A 17,805-nucleotide genomic window follows, 5' to 3' on the forward strand; every position below is an offset into this window, starting at 1 on the left:
ACAACCCTGGACACCTGGGTGCCCATACACAGTTTACATTAAGTAGTAACAAGGAACACCTGAGGATATTCACAGCAAATGCTCGGCAAAATTCTGAACATCTGAGGGGCCCTGACATTTTCCTATTTTTTCAAACAGAGGGTTTTAGTGGGAGAACAAAATGGCCAGATTCGTACTTTTGAAAGCTCTCTCTGGCCACAGGATGGAGAACGGATTGGAAGAGGAGATTAAAGGCTGTGGTAAAAGTTCAGGTGAAAGTATTTAGTAGAGTAGCCATCTGAGTGCATTCATTGAGCCCCCCATGACAGAAGCTTTTATTGAGCACCTACTCTGTTCCAGGCCCTGTGTTCTGTGTTCACTAGATTACCAAATTCTCTTCCTGTGCTGGGATTCTGGGAGTCATGAACACAAATAGCTGTCACGCTTTGCCAAAGCTAACCTGGGCCATAAAAAGGACAGACATGTGCTGTGTGTGGGAACTCTGAACAGGATCAGCAGTAATTTCTGGCTGGAGGCGGGATTCAGGAGGGCTTCTTAGTGGTGGCATATGACCAGACTCTTGATGGAACTAGGATGTGGGGGGATTTCTCAGATTGCAGATGGCAGAGAGGATGGCAACTGCATTTCAGCTGGAAGGTACTGTATGAGAAGTTTGGCGGTAGAAAACAGCACTTGGGAGAAACAGGATCTGGGCCAGGCTGAGGGCTGAAGGGTGGATGGAGTAGAAGGCTGGCAGCCAACCCTACAGTATGGCTTAATCTTTGAGTCTGGGCTCTGGAGTCAGACTGCCTGAATTCAAATCCTGACTCTATCATTAGTAGCTGTGTGACCATAGATGTGTTACTTAACCTCTCTGGACCTCAGTTTCTTTATGTGTAAAATGAAAACAAATAACAATACCTACCTCACAGGGTTGTTTTGAAGAGTAAACAAGTTATTAAGTGTGAAGTAGTAAGAAGGGTGCCTACATGTGCTAACTGCTCCATAAGTATTTGCTATTTCATCTTGGAGAGGCCTCAAATGCCAGAATAACGAACTTGGGCCATCTCTTGTGGGCAGGGGCAACTATGGATGGTTCATGAATAGAGGAGACAGTCAATTAAAACTGGGCTCGAGCTGTGTGCTGGGAGGCGAGAGGGTTGAGAGGTTGGTGGGCAGGATCCTGCAATCCCGAGGGGGAGGAGAGGAGCATCTTAGATGCAGGGGGTGGGCTGGGACAGGTCTGCCCCCTGGAGGATGACATCAAGGGCCCCTGAGGCCCAGGAGGAGCAAGCATTTGGGGTGGAGGGCAGTCCCCTGGTCTGTTTCCACTTTGCTCCTGGCAGTATTGCAGACTAACACTTGGGAGGGTAGAGGATGAGTGGTGGGAGTTACCACCAGGGCAGAGCCAAGCTCCACCACCTCCAGCCTGGAACCCAGCCTCATGGGTGCGGCCTACCCCCCTACACCCAGCCCCCAGCGCAAAGTGCTCTGAGTGAGGCATGGCTGGCAGGCCTGTTGCAGCTCAAGCTCCTGCTCTGGTAGGATCCCTTCTATACCCACCTACACCTACAGAGGGCTTGCCTCTGCCCTGGCCTTTTCCAAGTAGGGATTGGGGAGTAGCCCCTTAGTTCTTTCGCCAGCCAAGAGCCCCCCAACTTTGTGCCTTCCCAAACCAGAACATTCTGTGGGTCCCAGCCACACCATCATCCCCACAGTCTCCTCCATTCCTCACCTGCCTGTTCCTCCCTTCCCGACCCTTCTCCTGTTCTCCCCAACTCTGTGGCTCCTCACTGTGCCTGCTCAGCTCAGGGCGCCTGGGCTCTGTCGCCATCTGAGTTCCCTGGCAGCCTGGTTGCCATGGCACCATGGGAGCAGGCCTGGCAGAACAACAGCTCTGGGTAACAGGGGCAGGCAAGACCTGGAGCCCGACTCCTGCCACTCTTCCACCTGGACACCCCCCTGCTCCTCTCCCCCAGCTGAGCAGAGGAGGCCATGAGGAGAAAAAGGAAGCTGCCCCTCAGGGCAGCTCTTTACCTGTGAGGACACCGGGTGGGAGGCACCTCCCACTATCATTGAGCCTGGGAACCCTGGGAACTGGCAAGGCTGGGAGCACCAGCAGCTGAGGGCAGGGACGGGGCTGCAGGGGCAGGGCTGGGCTGGGGAGGGGAGAGCCTGGGCAGGCAGGATGCAGGGGTGGGCCTCGGGCACCTGGGGAAAGGGCTGGGAGGGGGTGGCGCTTCAAGGGGGCTGGTCTGTGGTTGTGCTGGAGATCAGACTGGGAGGGAAACCACAGTACATTGTGTTGGGGACAGGGACATGAGGGGATGGAGCTGGGAGGGGAAGAGGTCTGGGGGAGGGGTGGAGCTGTGAGGGAACTAGTCTATCAGAGGATGGAGCTGTTGGGGACAGAGCTGTTAGAAAAAGGGGCTTGAGGGGACAGGACTGGGAGGAGCCTGGACTTAGAATAAGGCTGTGAGGGGACCCGGCTGTGAGGGGTGAGTAGAACTGGGGACAAGACTGTGAGAAGACAGAGCCTTCAAGGAAAATAGTCTAAGAGGATGGAGTTAAGAGAAGACAGGGCTGGAGGGGAATGAGGATCGAGCTGTGAAGGCAAGAGGGTTTGATGGGAAAGGACTGTGGGGGCAGTGAAGACTAGCTTGAGGGCTAAAACTCCCCTCTGGTCTTTAAGTGTTGGGGTCCCTATATCTGTGAGTAAGCAAGGGTGGATGGGATCAGGGGTAGGGATCTGCTCCACCCACTCTCGGTCTGGCCCAGCAGGCCCCTCTCCTGTTCCCGCATCCTGGCTCATCTTATCTCATCCCCACAGTGTGGAGGGTGATGCCCCAGGCAGCGACCTGAACACAGCGGTTGATAGCCCTGGGAGCCAACCCCCCTACCGGCTGAGCCAGCTGCCCCCCACCAGCAGCCACATGGGGGCTCCCCCTGCTGGGGTGGGCCTCCCCTGGGCTCAGCGGGCACGCCTCCAGCCAGCTAGTGTCGCTCTGAGGAAGCAGGAGGAGGAGGAGATAAAGCGCTCCAAGGCCCTGTCAGACAGCTATGAACTCTCCACAGACCTGCAGGACAAGAAGGTACAGAAGAGACAGCTCTCTGGTTGGGAATGGGAGTGGGATGCAAGAGAGGGCCAAGGGAGGGGTTGGGTATGGTGCTTGAGGTTGGTATTTGGGGAGGGACAGTGAGACTGGAATTGGAGAAGACTGGCCCCAGGACTGTTCACCCTACTGGGGACTCACTCATTCACCACCCATCCACTGGTTCTCATATTCGCTCAGCACACATTTCTTGAGCTCCATTTCTGGGTTCTGGAGATGTAAAGCTGAATGAGATCTGGACCCAGTCCTCAAAAAACTCAGTTGAATGGGGTAGGCACACACATAAGTTGACAATTTCAGAACAGTGTGATACAGTATGTTGTTTCACTAAAAACAAAAAAACAAACAGCCAAAACAAAACTACGTATGGGGGAAAAAACTGGAAGGACATATACCAAAATGTTAATTGTGGTTATGACTAGGTGTTTGGACTTTAGGTGAACCAATTTTCCTTCCTTCCTTTCCTCCTTTCTTCCTCCCGCTCTCCTTTCCTTCCCTCCTTCTTTCCTTTTCTTTCTGCTTCCCTCTCTTTCCTCCTCTCTCATTCTGTTCCTCCTTACTTTCCTCCATCTTGTTCTTCATTTATTTCTTCCTTTCTTTCCTTTTTGGCTTCTCTGTTTGTTTTTTTAAACTGTTTCTGAATGATCAACATGTACTTCTTGTCAATTAATGAAACAAAACATAACCCAATCCCATGTGACCAGTGCTAGCTGAGATTCAAGTGAGAAGACAACACTGACACATCCAGGCAACTGGAAGCAGTTAGCTGTGACTTGGGTGGCAATGTGGCTGAGGGCCCAGGGCCATATAAGGCTATAGTGAATTTCTGACCTTGTTCCCCTCAACCCTCCCCTGCCAGGTGGAAATGCTGGAGAGGAAGTATGGGGGCTCCTTCCTGAGCCGCAGGGCTGCCAGGACCATCCAGACAGCCTTCCGCCAGTACCGCATGAACAAGAACTTCGAGCGGCTTCGCAGCTCAGCTTCAGAGAGCCGCATGTCCCGCCGCATCATCCTTTCCAACATGCGGATGCAGTTCTCCTTTGAGGAGTATGAGAAGGCACAGAACCCTGCGTACTTCGAGGGCAAGCCTGCCTCACTAGATGAGGGTGCCATGGCTGGTGCCCGGAGCCACCGGCTTGAACGGGGACTCCCATATGGAGGTTCCTGTGGTGGGGGCATCGATGGTGGTGGAAGCTCCGTCACCACATCTGGAGAGTTTTCTAACGACATCACAGAGCTCGAGGACTCCTTCTCCAAACAGGTCAGGATCCCTGAAAAGGGCCTTTCTTCCCTTTCATCCCCATACTCTGGCTATTCCAACTACTTTTTACCTGTATTCCAAACTGAAAGAGGTTGGAATAACAACAAATAGCTATGGTCTGAGCTGGGACTGTGAGAATCATGAGAAAGAATTGGCAAGATAAAAAATTACATTGTTAGAACAAGTAAGTCAAAATATGGGTTTATACAACAAATAATAAAAGTTCTCACTATTTGGAACTTGATCTACTATCAAATAAAGGCTTAACAGGTAATGAGCTCCTACTACGGGCCAGGTGCTGTGGATGCCTCATAACAGACCTGCAGGACAGGGCTTATCATCCCCATTTTACAGAGGAGACTGAGGCTGAGTAACCAGCCCTGGTTCTGGTTCTCAGGGATCTCCCAGTCCACTAGGAAATGGCAGACATATGTGTGCATTACTGTCTCTTAAAATAGACTGTGCTCAGAATCATGAGAAAGGATCACATATAGTACTGTGGGAACCCAGAACAGGGAGAGGAAACTTTCTTCTGAGAGGACTAGAGAAGGCTTCTTTGAGAAAACAGCACTGGAGCTCAGCCTTACCAGACAGAGAAGATTTAGCAAGTTAGAGATAGTTGGGGAGGCTATTGCTTGCATGGGCATTGTATCAGCAGAAGCATGGAAGGGTGGGAATGTAACTGGTAGTGAGGGTAGTGGGAGATCATTCTAGACTTGGGGTGTTTCAGCCTACCTGCCCAGGTGTGAATCCCAGTTCTGCCATTTCCCAGTTGTGTGACCTTGGGCAAATTGTTTAATCTCACCGAAATGTGATCAATAAAATGGAGAGAAAACCTTCTTTTCAGAGCTGTTTTTTTTTTTTTTTTTTTTTTTTAAAGATGACTGGTAAGGGGATCTTACCCTTGACTTGGTGTTGTCAGCACCATGGTCTCCCAAGTGAGCTGATTGACCATCCCTATATAGGGATCCAAACCCTTGGCCTTGGTGTTATCAGCACCACACTCTCCCGAGTGAGCCACGGGCCAGCCCTTCAGAGCTGTTTTGAAGATTCAGTTCAACTAGGTAATATATATAAAAGCACTTAATACATGGTAGCTGCTAAGTATATATTAGTTTTTTTCCAAAACCAGGAAATACTTGGCAGAAATTGTTGAATGAGTGAGTGAATGAATGAATGGATGTAGCTTTATAATAGAAGAATTCACTCTTGCACTAACTTCTGTGGCTTTGCCATCAGCCTGGCCGTGTTTCCTTGGAGCTAGCAAAGAGGTGGGTAGCGGGAAGGAAAGAATCATTCATCCATTCATTCATACAACAAAGATTTAATTGAATATCTCTTCTGTGTCAAGTAATGTGTTGAGCTGAGCTGAAAAAGAGAGAAACCAGGCCTGGACTCATCCCTCAAGGGACAAATGGGGAATAGAAGGGGACACAGTCTGGTGGGGCAGATGGACGAACTGGTCTGGTCCCAGCTCTCAGTGCCATAAAGGTCTGATGGAGAAGTGTATCAGTTATCTATCACTGTGTAACAAGTTACCCCCAAATTTAGTAGCTTAAAACTGACCTGAGAAATTGAGCTTAAACATGGAACATTTATTATCTCATACAGTTTCTGAGGGCCAGGAAGCTAGGAGTGGTGTGGCTGGGTGGTTCTGGCTCAGGGCTTCTCAAGAGGCTGCAGTCAAGCTGCAGTGTGGGACCGCAATCTCCCAAGACTTGACTGGGCTGACAGTTCTGCTTCCAAGCTCACTCACTGGCTGTTGGCAGGAGGGTTCAGTTCCTCACCATGTGGACCCCTCCATAGGACTACTCATGACGTGGCTTCCCCCAGGCAAGGGGTCTGGGAGAGAGAGTACAAGCAAGCAAGACATTCAAGATGGAAGGGGCAATGTTTTACAACCTAATCTCGGAAGTGACATACCTTCACTTCTGCCATATGCTGTTGGTCACACGGACCAACTCTGGTATTGTGGTGCCCAAGGTTGTGAATACCAGGAGACAGGGATCATTAGGGGCCAGTTTGGAGGCTGGATACCACAGGAAGGCAGAGTTACCAGGTGTGGTCCAGATTCTCAAGGCTAAATATTATGGATTTCCTAAGAGAGAATCACACAGAGAGCTCTGGGAGCCCGGAGGAAGCTGGGATTTTGGTTTGACCTGGAGGATGGCAGAGGCAGGAATGTAGCTTGAATCAGGGAGGAGGTAGCATTTGGCTTGAGTCTATATGGACATGAAGGAAGTATTGGGGTGTCTGAAAAGGGAACTTGTAGGCATTAGTCGCAGCTCCTGTGAGCTCACAATGGCTCCCTGGGAGTTATTTTATAGATAATTGAGAACCTATTGAGTGTAGGGGAGGGGAATCCACCTTCTCAGCTGACCCACCCCCCTTTTTCCTTCCCTCCCTCCCCCTCATTCCACCCTTCACCATTCTTCCCTTTATCTTTCCTTCCTTTCTCGCCCTTTCCCTCCTCCCCTTTCCCCGTATGCAGGTAAAGTCTCTGGCTGAATCCATCGACGAGGCCCTGAACTGTCACCCATCAGGGCCAATGTCTGAGGAGCCAGGGTCAGCCCAACTGGAGAAGCGGGAGTCAAAGGAACAGCAAGAGGACAGCTCAGCCACGTCCTTCAGTGACCTTCCACTCTACCTGGATGACCCAGTTCCCCCACCATCCCCTGAGCGACTGCCCAGCACAGAGCCCCCACCCCAGGGCCGGTCTGAGTTCTGGGCACCAGCCCCTCTCCCCCCAGTTCCTCCACCAGTGCCACCGGGGACCCGGGAAGATGGTAGCCGTGAGGAAGGCGCTCGCAGGGGTCCTGGGTGCTTGGAGTGCCGGGATTTCCGTCTGCGGGCTGCCCACCTTCCCTTGCTTACCATTGAGCCTCCCAGTGACAGCTCCGTGGACCTGAGTGACCGCTCAGATCGCGGTTCTGTCCACCGCCAGCTGGTGTATGAGGCTGATGGCTGCAGCCCCCATGGGACCCTGAAGCACAAGGGGCCACCAGGCAGGGCCCCAATCCCACACCGCCACTACCCAGCCCCTGAGGGACCAGCCCCAGCCCCACCAGGGCCCCTGCCACCAGCCCCCAACAGTGGCACTGGGCCCAGTGGTGTGGCTGGGGGTCGGAGGTTGGGAAAATGCGAGGCAGCAGGTGAGAACTCTGACGGTGGAGATAACGAGAGCCTTGAGAGCTCCAGCAACTCCAATGAGACCATCAACTGCAGCTCTGGCTCCTCTTCTCGGGACAGCCTGAGGGAGCCTCCAGCCACTGGCCTGTGCAAGCAGACTTACCAGCGGGAGACAAGGCACAGCTGGGACTCACCAGCCTTCAACAACGACGTGGTACAAAGGCGGCACTATAGAATCGGCCTCAACCTCTTCAATAAGTATGTGCTCCTGTTCCATCCAGCCTCCTCACCCCTTCCTACCCTGCCACTTTGGTCCTTGGGACTGAACTCCAAGCAGTGATCCTGGTTCTGCCATCCTCTCATGTTGTGGAATGGTGTCTCTCTCCAGCTGTTCAGGAAAGAGGATTGGCAACAGGGTGGCAGAGTAGACAGACCCGCAGCACACCTGGGTTCAGACTGGCTGTGTGATCTTAGGCGAGATGCTCCCTCTAAATGGATTCTGAACCTGGCCTTCCCCACCTCCCCTTTTTAGAGGGTAGGTGATGTGGTGCATAAAGAGCTCTAGTCTAAGAAACGGGAGACCTGGACCCCTAGTATGCCTTTGGCCATTCACTGAGTAGCCCTGGGCAAGGTGTGTTCCTTCCTTGGGCTTCAGTTTTTCCATCTATCAAATAGCAGGGTGTGTATGTTTGAGGTGTGGGGGGCAGGGTGGTGGGTTGGACTACTCAATGCCCATGACTGAGCTCTTTCTAGGAGCCTGGTCTTGTGCCAGGTGCTTAGGAGTGGGGTGGGAGTGTGACATTTGATTAGAAAATAATTAGAAAACATTAGATGTAATTAGAAAACATTAGGTATAAGGCATTATATGTAATGCCTTACATTTTTATGGCTTATTAAACACTGCCACCTATATTTAATTCTCATAATAACTCAGCAAGGTGGGTAGTAGTGTCCCTATGTTATAGGTAAGGAACTGAGGTTTGGAGAAGTAAAGGGAATTGCTTGCTAGGAATATCAAAGCTCCTGCCATAGAGCATAATCTCATTAGATACTGATTTTCTTTCAATTGTGGTGTGGCTCCAGTGAAGGAGGAAGTTGGGTTGAGGATACCTTGGAATTTTGAAGCTCTGTGAAATGGGCAAATGGCTTCCTCTCCCTGGGCCTCAGTTTTCTCATCTGTACCATGAAGGGAGTGGACCAAATTACATATTTGATTTCTGTGGTTCTCTGAGGCCATGGTTAGTTGGGCCCAAAACTAGTTCAAGAAGTGGGACAGAGGGCAGAGTTCCAGGAGGACGGTCATCTCATCTACCTTCCCTCTTTCTGCAGGAAGCCAGAGAAGGGTATCCAGTATCTCATTGAACGGGGCTTCCTGTCAGACACACCGGTGGGAGTGGCTCACTTCATCCTGGAGCGGAAAGGCCTGAGCCGGCAGATGATAGGGGAATTCCTAGGGAATCGGCAGAAGCAGTTCAACAGAGACGTATTGGAGTGAGGACTCCAGGATGGGGCAGGCTGGGCCAGGGATTCTTGGAAAAGGGGAGCAGGAAGGAGGAAGGTGGCAGCCTGTCCTTTTTGTTTGGAAAAACGTTTCAAAACAGGATGAACAGGGCTGGCCAGTTAGCTCACTTGGTTAGAGCACAGCCTTATAACCTCAAGGTCATGGGTTCGGATCCCCATATCGGCCAGCCACCAAAAAAAAACAACAAACAGACAAGCAAAACAGGATGAGTAGACCTTCCTACTCCAATACCCCTTCTGCCCCAAAGGGGTCTGATCTCTTTTGGCCCTATTCCTATTCTTCTGAGTGGCCCCAGGCATGGCATGCTCCTTCTATGGCCTGCTTCGGGCCCCAGTTTTCCCATCTCTGAAATGAGTGGATTAATGGAAAGGACCCTTAATGACCATGTGTATTGCCTTGATTTTCTGGGATGGATTCAATTTCAAACATTCTGTCCTCATATGTACTTGCGTGGGCCACAGGTCCCCATTTTGGAAGTCGGTCCATGGGAGTGTTGGTCCACTTGAGCAGGTCAGGGTGGATCAGAGGTTTTCTGTGGAGGAATTGAGAGTGTTCCGCCCCCTTCTTTGCTCCCCAGCTGTGTGGTGGATGAGATGGACTTCTCTTCCATGGATTTGGATGATGCACTCCGGAAGTTCCAATCCCATATCCGAGTCCAGGGTGAGGCCCAGAAAGTGGAGCGACTCATAGAAGCCTTCAGGTGTGCCTGTTTCCCACTCCTGAAGCTGCCTCCCCCCTGACCCCAACTCTGGGAGCCAATGTATTATGTGCCTACGGTATAATATTATGTATTATGGTCAGTTCTCTGAATCTCATATTTTCCTCACCATAAAATGGAAATGATAAATCCTATCTTGTAAGGCAGTTGTGAGGATCAGAGATAGTGCATATAAAGTATCTAGCTCAGCATCTGGGACATGGGTATTTAATAAGTGACAAAAACATCAGCAATAACAGTTAACATTAGTGGAGCACTTACTAGGTATCAGGTGCTGAGCTGGGCACTTTACATGATTATTTCACTGAATTCTCACAAGCACCCTATGAGGTAGGTGCTTCTATTGTTATTCCCATTTTGCTGACAAGAAATCTGAAGTTTAGAGAGGTTAAGTAATTTGCCCAGTGTCATGTAGCAAGTAAGAGGTAGAACAGGAATTTGAACTCAAGTGTGTCTGACTCCATGGTCCATGCCATTAGTCATAATACTCTACTATAAATGTTTTGGGGATCAGACAGAGCTGGGTGTAAGTCCTGGCTCCACGACTTTGGGGTATTTAGAGGAGACACAGAGCAGTTGCTGAGAACTTGTTTCCCGTAATGGAAGAAGGATTGGCTTTGCAGTCAGAAAGATCTGGGTTTTCATCCTGGCTTCACTATTTACCAGCTCTATTACCTTGGGCAAGTTACCTCACCTTTGAGTCTCAGTCACTTCATCTGTAAAATGGGAGAGCTAAAAGCTACCTTGTAGGTAGCTGATTGTGATGGATTACATCAGACAATGGACATAAATTCCCTGGCAAAGCTCTGTAAAAGGTAGCAATTGTGATTTTTACATGCTAGTCTTGGGGAATCAGAGTTTCCCCAGAGGGCTAAGGAAGATTTTCTGGAGAAAAGAGTTGGTGATGCCACACTGGGTGGATGGTAGGTGGGTAGAGGTTGCTGGTGGCTGAGTCTGGCCTTGATCCCTCCTGCCCTGCAGCCAGCGGTACTGTGTCTGTAACCCAGCCCTTGTGCGCCAGTTCCGGAATCCAGACACCATCTTCATCCTTGCTTTTGCCATCATCCTCCTCAATACCGACATGTACAGTCCCAGTGTCAAGGCTGAACGCAAGATGAAACTAGATGACTTCATCAAGAACCTGAGAGGTGACCAGACTTCCTTATCAGCTTTTCCTGCCCTTCACCTGGGAAGGGAAAGTGGGTGGGGTGGGGGGTGGGGAAGGATGAGGGAGATCCCATCCATTCCTTGGAAAATAACCTGTGAGTTCCCTGGGCGGTCACTTATTAATTCACTCAAATAGTCATTTGCCCGTTTGCTCATTTACACACTGACTATTTAGTGAGCATCTACTGTGTACCAGGCTTCTAGGTCCTGGGGTTATGGCAGTGAACATGATAGGTAAAAGCCCTAGCTCTTACAGGGCTTACACCAGTTTACTCACTCAGTCATTCACTTGTCCATTCCTCACTCCCTCTTTACCTCTCATCTTCCTTTATGCCGGTGAAGGCTCATTTAATTATTTTAGGTACCTTTTCCTCCATTCATCCATTTATTCACTTGGCCAACCAACCAGCCAGCCAGTCGACACTGAGTGCCTAGTGTGTGCCAGGCCCTATGATGGGTGCCAAGGACAAGGAAGGGGAGTCTGCCATAGTCCCTGATTTGAGGGAGCTCCTCATGTATGGGAGTGACTGACTTGTAGTACCCAGGAAACTAATACAAGACAGAAAGTGAACCGTGACATCAGAGAGGCCAGAAATGCAATCAGAGCTCAAAGGAGGGATAGCCCACCTCCAACTGGCTTCCTGGAGGAAGCAGTATTTTTCATTTAAGGTGGGCCTAGAAGGCATGCATAAGGTGACAGAATAGAGATTAAGGAGGGTTTACCTAGCTGTAAGAATAACAAAGGCACAGAGATAGGAAATGTGAAGTTGTTTAGAGAACAATTGAGGAGGAGTGGATGATCGGGGAAGGTCAGTTGAACCAATATATTAGGGTCTTGAATGTCACTGAAATGAAAGAGGGAAACAGAGTTGAAGGGAAAAAACCCAAACAAACCCAAAACAAGACAAATTTGCTGACCATTGGAGTGCACAGTTGATAGGCTTTAAAGCCTTCTGGCAGCTAAGGTGAAAAAGGTAGATGAAGGATGTTCCTGTAGCACCTGTCCAAGGAAGTGGTGTGGCATTTCCAAAGGAGAAAACATTTTCCCTAGCAGAAGCTTTGGAGAGAAGAGTGAGTGGATTTCACTCAGCAGACAATCAGGAGTACAGAAGGATGATAGACTTGGGAGGAGGGAGTTAGACAGATCAGGAACCATTTGGAGCTGTCTCCTACAATCCTGCCATTATTCATTCATTCATTCTCTCTCTATATATATATGTACGTATATATTTTTATTAAATAAATAAACAAATGAAGTTGATACATGCTCATTTCAGAAATTTTAGAAAATACAGAAAATTAGAAAATTTCTTCTAATCACCCAAAATTCTGCCCCCTAGAGGCAACCATGGTTAATATTTTGGTGTAGTCTAATCTTTTTTCCCATGCCTATGTAACTTTTCATATAGTTAAGATCATGCCGTATATGTAATTTATTATCTTAATTTTTTTCAATTTCCTTGCTACAAGAATTTTTTCATGCTACCGAAATCTTTTTGTGTCAAATTTTTAAAAACTGTATATTATTTTACTAAATGGATTTACTATCCTTTACCTAATGGTACCTTTATTGTTAGAACTTAGATTGTTTCAAATTTTTCCCATAAATAGCACTTAGTGAACATTCTTATACGTATATCTTGCACATATTTCTGAGTAATTCCTTAGGGCAGATTCCTAGAGAAATCATCACTGGATTGAAAATTTAGGCTCTTCCAAAATTACCTTCCAGAATAGGTTTGTTACTATACATGCACACTTCCCTGCACGCTTGCTAGCACTGGATATTATTTACAATTATTTTTGCTAATTAGACAAAATCCCCACCATTTGGAAAAAAGCAACTGACTGTTTTGATGAGGGGCATCTTCCCTGCCCCAATCCTGGCTGGGGGACTGAGGGGACCAACTGACCCTCTGTCCTGACGGATAGCATGGCCCATGCCTAGCTGTGGGGTGTTGTGGAGAACCCCTACCACCCACTCCCCCTATTTATATGACATATTCCTGTGTTACTCCCCCCACTCAGGGGTTGACAACGGTGAAGACATCCCCCGAGACCTCTTGGTGGGCATCTACCAGCGCATCCAGGGGCGCGAACTGCGGACCAACGATGACCATGTGTCCCAGGTGCAGGCCGTAGAGCGCATGATTGTCGGCAAGAAACCGGTAAGTGCCCTGGGAGGCTGCAGCAGGGCCAGGTTCTGGCCTGCCTCCACCACTGAGTGGTAAGTCACCACCCCTCTGAGCCATAGGTTCCCCTCACCTGCAAAACGGAGTGGGTGAGAACACATTCCTCAGGGGGTCATGGCACAGATTGAGATGTCCTATGTGAATGCATTTAGTGCATTGCAGGGCCCGTAGAAGGTGCTGGATAAACATTAGCATCCTCCCCAACTCTGGTTTTGCCTGTCCATCCCAAGTGAGGAGCCAAGCTAATAGTTAGCTGAGAACCAAAGCAAGAACACACTCTGGTCTTTTAGTCAACAAACATTTAGTCAATAAACATTTCGACTAAGCCCAGCATTTCACAGGGCACCAGAGACATAGATATGAATCAGGCATGGTCTCTGCCATTGGGGGCATTCACAGACCAGTACTTTATGGTCTAGTTTAGGGGAGCAGAAAGGAAGGAGAGGCCATTTTCAGCCTGAAGAAATCAGGGAAGGCTTCTTGGAAGAGATAACTTTGGAATGGGGATTTGAAGGAGGAGTGCAATGTGGCTGCGCAGAGCTGGGCAAGAAAGGCATTCCAGACAGAGGGAGCTACAAGGACAAAGGCAAGGCAGCAGAAAAGTTTAGGCCTTAGTTGCATATACTGCTTGTGTCAGAGTAACACATGCATACAGAGGTAAACTTTCTCTTGAGGTTGAATGTTAAGGTGCCGGAGGTCTGAAGCTGATGGGCTGGACTTACTGACACCTATTTCTTCATGCCTGTCTAGGTCCTGTCTCTTCCTCACCGTCGACTGGTTTGCTGCTGCCAGCTCTACGAGGTGCCAGATCCAAACCGCCCCCAGAGGCTAGGGTTGCATCAGCGGGAGGTCTTCCTCTTCAATGATCTCCTTGTGGTATGGGCATTGTAGGGAGGAGATGGGAGGGAGATGGTGAGCCTGGCCCCTGGGTCTGGCGTGAACCACGTTGACATTGGTGTGTGGAGCATGGTGGGTGAGGTGCTCTGTTATGCCATCTGCGTGGTCTCAGGCAAGGCACAGGCCTTCTCTGCCCCTCCTTCTCCTTGAGGATCCATTTGGAGGTAGTGACAGCCACATGGGCAGAAAATGTGAGGACCAGGGGAGATGACAGACTCCAGTCTAGGAAGTGGTAGGAGATGTTTCTGTTCACCTCAATAGCCCAGAGAGTTGGGCGGAAAGAAGTGAACCTGTGACCCTGGGCCCTTTCCCCTGGTGGAAATGCACATGCAGCTCTTCCAGAATTCATGTGAGTCCCTTCTTGGATCCCAGCATCCCAAGAGTCTATGCCATGGCCCCCACACCCATCCTTCATCCATACCAGCCCTCAGTGTTTGGAGTCCTTTACAACTGGGCTGAGGTCTCCAAAGCACCGACTTGGTCCCAGGATGAAGGGCAGGCCAGGGTGGAGTGTGACTCAGATCTAGACCCTCGGGAGCTCATGGTCTCACAGAGAACAGCAGTGTGTGTGTTCTGGTGAGCCAAAGAGAAACCTTTTGAGTGGTCAGAATGCTTGAAATGGTTCTTAAAACCGAACTCATGACCAGTACAGATGTTGCTCTTTTAGGGGTGGGACTCTTAGGACCCTGCAGGTCAGAAGGGACTTTCAGGTACTCCTGGGCAAGAGCCAGCTTCCTGGATGGCCGTTTGCTTATGTGACTGCAGGGACAGAAAGTTGCCTTCCTGCAAGGCAGCCAGTTGCCCTGTCAGGTAGTTCTGACTGCTAGAATCTGTCCTCCTATGGGTTTCCTCTAACCACCTGTACTTGACCCTTGGGATCACAAAGAACAAGTATTCTACCTCTGCTCTGAGGTAGCTCTTCAGGGATTTGAGGACAGCAATCCTTTCACCCTTGGTCTTCTCTCCTTTAGAGCAGAGTTTCTCAGTCTTAGCACTGTTGACATTTGGAGATGGATAATTCTTTATTGTGGGGTTGGGGGGATGCTGTCCTATGCATTGTAGGATGTATAGCAGCACCCTGGTCTCCACATACTAGATGCCAGTAGCAACCCTTCAACCAAAAATGTCTCCAGACATTACCTCAATGTCCCCTGGGGTGCAAAATCGCCCGTAGTTGAGAATTGCTGCTTTAGATGAAGCACCTCCAGTGCTTTCCCTGAGCCTTAATTTCCTCCTCTGTGAAATGGAGCAAACCCCTACCTCATAGGGTTTTCATGAGGGTGAAATGAGGTCAGATGTGGAAAGAGGGGAACCTGTGACCCCGGAGTCAGTCTGGACCTAAAAAAGTGCTTTGTATCAGTGTGCAATTTAACCATCCTGAAGTGAAAACATTTGCTTTGAAGAGCCACTTACAGAATGCCTGACTGTTCACAGCCCATGTTGGTTGAGTACTTGACAAAGGCCTTGGGTTGTTGAGGGAAGACTTGTAACTCTATGCAGATATTGCCACTCCAGGCTGGCTCTGGTGGGGGTGGTTGAGAGAACCTGAAAACCAGACTCTTGCCCTCCAGTCCAGCAGGGGGCGATCACATACTCAGAGGACTATCATAGAGCCTGACCAGGGAAAGGTAGTGAACCAGCACTCCAGAAGCTCAAAAACGGGAAAAAATTTTTTTCTATGGAGCATTAGAACAGGCCTCCTGGAGGGAGTAGCATTCAGTTAGTTCCTGTAAAAATTGTAAATTCCTGTTGTGTATTATCAGTACATCAGGAACTTGCATATTCCCATCTCTTTCTGTTCTGTTCCTCAAGCTTCAGTTCTCCCCAACTTGTGGGTATGTGTGTTTGTGTGTATATATCTGTTAGTGGGGGTGGGAGGGGAGGGTGGTTACTAGAAATAGGTGCCATTTGGCAATTTCCCACCCCAGACCCTGCCTCTTGTCTTTTTCCCACCCCTGCCAAAGGTCACCAAAATTTTCCAGAAGAAGAAGATCTTGGTGACGTACAGCTTCCGCCAATCCTTTCCCCTGGTGGAAATGCACATGCAGCTCTTCCAGAATTCATGTGAGTCCCTTCTTGGATCCCAGCATCCCAAGAGTCTATACCATGGCCCCCACACACATCCTTCATCCATACCAGCCTTCAGTGGAGTCCTTTACGACTGGGCTGAGGTCTCCAAAGCACTGACTTGGTCCCGGGATGAAGGGCAGGCCAGGGTGGAATGTGACTCGGGTCTAGGCCCTGGGGAGCTTGTGGTCTCATAGAGAACAACAGTATGTGTGTTCTCTGGTGAGCCAAAGAGACAGTGATGACGCTGTGCTCTGAAGGCCTCAACCAGGAGGAGCTTTGATGGTTGGTGTTCTGGGCAGCAGGAGTGATGTGAGTAGAGGCTGAGACACGAAGGAGAGGATTTCAAGAGAGCAAGGCAGATTTCAGTTTGTGTTTACATTCTGGAGTACAGAAGACCACGGCCACCAGGTGTTTGGGGGCTTTGGGGGCAAAAGAGAGCCGCTGAAGATGCTCAAGGAGAGCCGCTGAAGATGCTCGAGCAGAGAAGAGACATGATCAGAGTTGGACATTAGAAAACTTATTTCACGTATTTGTCACCTTACTGCAATCCTGACAGAGGCATCAACCTCCCCTCTCCCCTCTCCCCTCCCTATCCCCACAGATTACCAGTTTGGGATCAAGTTGCTGTCTGCAGTACCTGGTGGGGAGCGAAAAGTCCTCATCATCTTCAATGCCCCCAGCCTCCAGGACCGGCTGCGCTTCACATCTGACCTGCGTGAGTCCATTGCCGAGGTGCAGGAGATGGAGAAATACCGTGTGGAGTGTGAGTAGCCCAGCCCCATCTCCTTCCCCCTCTCCTGATTCAGTGCCCTGCAGAAACCAAGAATCCTGTCCTCTGAGAATCTCAAGAGTTGAGGGTTAGCTTGTCCAACCTACCTACCCTCGTTCCAGGAACCCTTCAGCCTCTGCTTGAATACCTTCAGTGACAAGGGGCTCATTACCTCCCACCTCAGATTATTATTTCAACCCCTAATTATGAGCCAGCTCTTCCTTCTATTGAAAGGCAGCAGGGAGAATAATCAAGGTATGGAGGAAGGACTCTAGTTTCAGATCCCAGGTATGCTACTTTTTATATATAGGTAAACTGGGCAAGTCGCCTAATCCTCCAAGCTCCAGTTTCTTCCTACATGAAATTGGGATAATGAAATCTCTTTCAAAGAATGGCAGAGATGAAATGAGACAAGGTAGCCAAAGTGTCCTAACACATCCTATGTGTTCAACAAATATTATTCCCCGTCCTACCCTCTCCTCTCACATACCAATTCCTGAGCTCAGTCCCAGTGACCTATCCTCCCAGGGGCTACACCAAGTCATTTTGATCATATATAATGCAAAATAATGATTACATCTCATTCCTCCTGATGCCCTCCAAGTTTTCTCTTCTCCAGGCTAAGCAGTTACAGTTAAGTAACATGGTGTTAAAGAGAAAGAAGCAGGTAGACAGAAAGAGAGAGACAGAGGCAGTGGACAGCTCCTTGTTGAGGCCTTCACAGTTCCAGAGTCTACCTACTCCTCAGCAAGGCAGAATAAGAAGTCTTAGTTCACCACATCCCCCAAGACCCTGGGGAAATCTAGAGAGAGGGATTAGCATACCAAGATGAGGGAAGGGTAATAAACAAGAATTTTTATGACCTCTGTGGGGAGGTGGGGGTATAAGGAGGCTGGAGAGCCCAGGCTCTGGAATCAGGCAGACCTGCTTCCAGAATGTTGGCTCCACCGTTTCCAGCTGCATGACCTTGGGCAAGCTCTATGACTTC

At 49.5% G+C, this 17,805-nt stretch overlaps 1 protein-coding gene across 1 annotated transcript in view; it reads left to right on the forward strand.

Moving 5' to 3' along the window:
• IQSEC2 (IQ motif and Sec7 domain ArfGEF 2) overlaps positions 1 to 17,805 on the forward strand; it is an 81,891-nt gene that overhangs the window by 60,028 nt on the left and 4,058 nt on the right. The window contains exons 3-12 of the mRNA XM_063083278.1: positions 2,810 to 3,071; positions 3,952 to 4,353; positions 6,845 to 7,740; positions 8,812 to 8,973; positions 9,582 to 9,704; positions 10,704 to 10,870; positions 12,918 to 13,057; positions 13,832 to 13,957; positions 15,943 to 16,042; positions 16,650 to 16,811. Coding sequence (XP_062939348.1) covers positions 2,810 to 3,071; positions 3,952 to 4,353; positions 6,845 to 7,740; positions 8,812 to 8,973; positions 9,582 to 9,704; positions 10,704 to 10,870; positions 12,918 to 13,057; positions 13,832 to 13,957; positions 15,943 to 16,042; positions 16,650 to 16,811 — 2,540 coding nt within the window. The remainder of the gene's footprint in view (positions 1 to 2,809; positions 3,072 to 3,951; positions 4,354 to 6,844; positions 7,741 to 8,811; positions 8,974 to 9,581; positions 9,705 to 10,703; positions 10,871 to 12,917; positions 13,058 to 13,831; positions 13,958 to 15,942; positions 16,043 to 16,649; positions 16,812 to 17,805) is intronic.

The sequence above is a fragment of the Cynocephalus volans genome, chromosome X, assembly GCF_027409185.1.
Source record: "Cynocephalus volans isolate mCynVol1 chromosome X, mCynVol1.pri, whole genome shotgun sequence".
NCBI classification, from domain to species: domain Eukaryota; kingdom Metazoa; phylum Chordata; class Mammalia; order Dermoptera; family Cynocephalidae; genus Cynocephalus; species Cynocephalus volans.